The 4766-nt window shown below is 41.2% G+C and overlaps 1 protein-coding gene across 2 annotated transcripts in view; it reads left to right on the top strand.

Annotated features, from left to right (window-relative positions):
- slc6a3 (solute carrier family 6 member 3) overlaps window positions 1–4766 on the top strand; it is a 23808-nt gene that overhangs the window by 7133 nt on the left and 11909 nt on the right. For both annotated transcript variants that reach the window (XM_015028792.1, XM_015028793.1), the window contains 3 exons: window positions 2507–2723; window positions 4085–4223; window positions 4423–4557. In XM_015028792.1, the coding sequence (XP_014884278.1) occupies window positions 2507–2723; window positions 4085–4223; window positions 4423–4557 (491 nt within the window). The remainder of the gene's footprint in view (window positions 1–2506; window positions 2724–4084; window positions 4224–4422; window positions 4558–4766) is intronic.

Raw genomic sequence — 4766 nt, 5'->3', positions numbered from 1 at the left:
ATCAAATAAGTAAAATCAATAAGCTAATCTATCTTTCCCTAATGCTGACACTGTAAACTAAAAAAGGGAAACTTTGAGAGAGATGGACAGAGGTTGGCATCTTGAACCCCAGAACTGGCCTGATGAAGGACGTGTTGCAGCAGCACAAGGCTCACAGCACTGATAGATGAGGGCAGCTGTCCCTGCAGGTCTGATGAGCTTTTGTCTCCGCTTCGATGGTGAGGTCACACAGGTCTTGGGTGCTGGCAGGAAAGAGTACTGACTTAGAGCGGCAGGTCTCGGGCCTCAGGATAACTTCCTCATGCGCGTAGCGGTCCTCAGCTTCTTGTCTTGCAGCTCTGTAGCTCCTTTCTCCTCGTCTCACGATCTTTCTGGTCCATCGAGATGTAGACGAGCTGGTCTCACGGAAGGAACACATCAGTTCTTCATCTTTGCCTTTGTCTTTATCTTCATCTTTGCCTTGGTCTTTGTCTTTATCTTTGTCTTTGGGGTCCCAAACCCAGCTGGTGAGAGGAGTGCAATTTGAAGCCACATGTTGCGGGGCTAACGGGTTGGTCCCCATGTGCAGAACAGTCTTTGGCTCTGTGGCTCCGGCTCTTCTTCAGCAGCCAAGATATAGAAAGGACTTCTATGTTTGGTCACTCTCCTCAGAATTAAATGGTCATTACTTTAACTTCAGATTAAAGTACCCAGACACCATGATGTCCTCAGCTGAACTATCATCCCCGTGTTAGTTTAATCTCTTCCAATGTTTTCTATTCAACACCTTGGTCTTAAAAGAGAAAATAAACACTCAATTTAAATTTCAAATCCTTTTCTAACTCTTGTTGGTGCAGGATCATTTGCACTTGGCACAATAAAAATGTTTGTGATTATGTTAGCTTTTCTTTTTTCTTCCTGCATGTCCATTTGCCTGCATTCCTGTTTGACAACCCCCCTCTTGAAATCTGCATGTTTAGCTTTCTGTGTGTCTGCCCACATGCCTGCCTGTCCACATGCCAGTCTCTTTTGTCCGCCTGTCTCCTCGTTGAGCAGCGACAGGCATTATTTATCCCCCAGAACATCAGGTTCTGTTGCCACTCAGATGGAAAGCAAATGAAAATTGGGCTTTTAGACTCCTTCCATGATTGTCCAATTGGGGTGATGCTGGCTGACACGCTCTCTCTCCCTGAGTACCTTTCGACACATCGTTGAGCAAAGCGCAGTTTTAGGAGAATGCCAATTCAAACACACACTAATGGAGACGCAAGCATTTGGACTTGTTTTTTTGTTTTTGATCCCAGTCATAGGTTGAAAGAAAAAAATAAAGATGTTTGTGGTTTTGTGCTCTTTATAACCCTTTATCTTTGTTCAGTCTCTTGTGGTCTCATTCTTATTCATTTTCAGGAAGTTTTCTTTTGTAATTTGAAGAAAATGATTTAAATTTATGTTTCAGTTCCTTGCTTTGTATTCGGATGTGCTCGGCGGAGCATTTGTCGCTTCACAGTGTTCGGTTTTCTGTCTCGTATTACTAAATGTTTCCCGCAGTGTGCACGCTTCTATCTACAGTATGTCTGTCTAAGAGTGTGGGCCCCCTGTCAGGGAGCACACTGTGTATGTTGACGTTCTAATAACACGCTTCTCTCGCTGCAGGGGGATAACAGTAATTATTCAAATGCACGTACGCATGCCCGTATTGACAGTAATTATTCTGATCAGCAAGCTGGTTTCCTCTCAGGATCAATGCGTTTGAAGAAAAGAAGCGAAAACCGGTGATTGAGAGATAGCACGGCATCACGCGGTGCTAATAAGAGGGTTCGCTCTGTGGACAAATATCACATCCACGTTACAAAGATATCAATAAACTCCAGTTGTGGTCAGGCTTCTTAGCAAAGGTCAACAATTAACTGCAGCCTTAGAAGACTGGACACTGCTTCAGATTTAGGAAAAGGGCAGATGTGCTGATAATTAAGGCATAAAGCGTTTGAATTTAAAAGTTCAGTTTTTGGTTGTTGTTGTTGTAGACCGCAGGCATATTTAAGAGATGAATATATGCTCAGAAATATTTTAAAATATACAAAACATTTATTAATTTTGTAGAATAAATTTCAAGAAAGCTTACTACTACCTGCATGTCTAAAATAAACTTCATAGGAACATTTAAGAACTTATATTCCTACTGTGAGATCTTTAAAGAGAGAATTAGTTAAACTGATCAGAGTAAAGGGGCTCAATATAAATAACAATGTTGTAAAACTTTAACTAATCCCAAATTGGATTACATTTTGTTAGCTAGCCATGAGAGGTTGAGCGGATAAAGTCTTTCTTCTGCCTACATCTCCCAGAATGCTATGCTGTTCTGGATTGTAATAAAGTGAATATTGTATATATTGGACATTCTATCAGATGTATTATCTATTGATATTGGTCAAGCGTTTATTGTAATATGTTTTTAAATGTATATTCATTTGTTGTCTAACCATACTCTACATAATGAGTGTAATGTCTACCATTCTGCCCCCTGCAGGTGTTGGCTTCACAGTGATTCTCATTTCCCTTTATGTTGGTTTCTACTATAATGTCATCATCTCCTGGGCGCTGTTTTACCTCTTCTCCTCATTCACCCACGAGCTCCCATGGGTCCACTGCAACAACACCTGGAACAGCCCAAACTGCTCAGACTGGGCCGACAACAGCTCCATCGGTGACATTTACAAAGCCACGCCTGCTCAGGAGTACTTTGAGTAAGCTTAGTTGACCTGCTCATCTAATTTGCTGGATTCAAACATATTTTTCCTCCCTTAAACCTAACTAAACTTAAGGGTTTACTGACAGTCAGCATCTGCGATGGATTGGCGACCCTGTCCAGGGTGTCCGCCTCTTGCCTCGTAAGGATAAGCATGTTGGACAATGGATGGACGATAGTTAGCGTACTCGGAGGACAACGTCATGTGCTATATCATGTACTGATATTACCTCCTTCATTATAAAGCTAAGCAGGTGTCCTTTGTTTCAGCTTGTTGGATAATGGAATGGATGGACAATAGTCAGTATAACCACAGGACAACGTTACATATGATATCCTGAAGTTTTATTTAGCGGATATTACCTCCTTCATTATAAAGCTGAGCAGGTGTCCTCTGTTTCAGCTTGCAGGGGGTCGTTCTGTTGTGACAGGCAAAGCTCTTCATCCCTGATAGCTGTGTGTGAAGTGGCAGTGTGCTATTTTCACTGAGCCACCTGCAAACAATTTGACCACAACCGCTCAAAAAATGGTATTGGTCTCTCTTTTAACATTTGCGTTGATTGAAGGCTTAAACCGAAGTATAAAAAAATACTATCTCAAAATGCATATTTTCAGGTGATGTGTGTAATACAGTAGTGTACAATCAAGTGTGAATGTACACCATAAAATCTGTTAATTTTATGAGTAATCCATTGATGTTTCAGCATGCATTTTTTATAAAATGCCTGATTTTTCTTTTTTTTTTAACAACTGTTAAAAACTCTTATTTGTGCAGATCCATGCCATCTGCACAAATATACTATAGTCTTATGTGATCTATTGTTCAGCAATGAACCTCACTTAGTGAGCCATCAAATCCAGACATTGGTTTCTTTAGATATTGGTATTCCGCAGTGTTCCACTGAATTTCTCTCAGCACCTGTTGTCAGAAAATAAATTCTCTGCGGAGTTCTCAACACATTCAAAAATTTACTCAAAGTCTAAATTTAATTAAACGTGACTTTGTTAGAAAACAACAATATTTTACTTGTGTCTTGTCTGACCCTCATTTAGTCTCCAAAGTAGTCAAATGTCGTATTGGTTGGTGGATGGTGGTAATTTCCGATGGTGGTAATTTCCAGTACTTTGATTGCTGCTTAACATTTTAGTAAAAAAAAAAAAAATCAGGTTATATGTTGGGTAGCTGCCTTTCACATTTGTCACCTTAGAAGAAAGGTGACAAATGCCTCTAAATCGAAGAAACTTCTTCGATTTAGAGGCTTTTTAGGATTTCTGCATTTGGCACAGTGGAAAAACATGATATAGAGCTGGTGACTGTGGGAGTGGTCGTGTTCCTAAACTGGATGTTCCGTTTCCCAGACGAGCGGTCCTCCATATTCAAGACAGCAATGGTATTGATGATCTTGGACGTCCACGCTGGCAGTTGACTTCCTGTCTGGCTGTTGTGATCATTCTGCTCTACTTTAGTCTCTGGAAGGGAGTCAAGACCTCAGGCAAGGTACGACATATGGCACACATTGGTAAAACAAAAGAAACATGGAAATGTTTCCAACCATCTCGAGTCTGGAGTTCATAAAATTGTGAAGCTAAGGACCTAAAAGCTTTATTACTCTTGTGTGCCAGCTTTTATTTGCTCTGTCTGTAAAGGTTTGGGTTATCCGCAAGTGATGAGCATGTATGCCATGTGGCTCTTTAAGGTTGTGTGGATCACAGCCACCATGCCCTATGTGGTCCTGACTGTGCTGCTGCTCCGTGGAGTAACTCTGCCTGGAGCCATCGATGGCATTAAAGCATACCTCTCTGTCGACTTCCTGAGACTCTGCGATGCCAAGGTGAGTCCAGACAGATCAGCAGACGGATACGAGAGAGATTAGAAGGGGAAGCTTCGTGGGGAGGACAGTGGTGGCTGAGAGCTCCACTGAAGGAATGCTTTGACATTTTCATGTTTTGTCTGTTTATTTATTTTTTTTCTCCAGCAAAACCTACAACTTGACAAGAAATCTGAAATCTGAGAAAGTACTACATGTTCTATAAACACCAG

The sequence above is a fragment of the Poecilia latipinna genome, unplaced genomic scaffold (genome assembly GCF_001443285.1).
Source record: "Poecilia latipinna isolate Pla-1442-1.1 unplaced genomic scaffold, P_latipinna-1.0 Scaffold135, whole genome shotgun sequence".
Classification (NCBI taxonomy): domain Eukaryota; kingdom Metazoa; phylum Chordata; class Actinopteri; order Cyprinodontiformes; family Poeciliidae; genus Poecilia; species Poecilia latipinna.
Note: the sequence above shows the minus strand (reverse complement) of the source record. Positions and strands in the feature narration are given on the sequence as shown.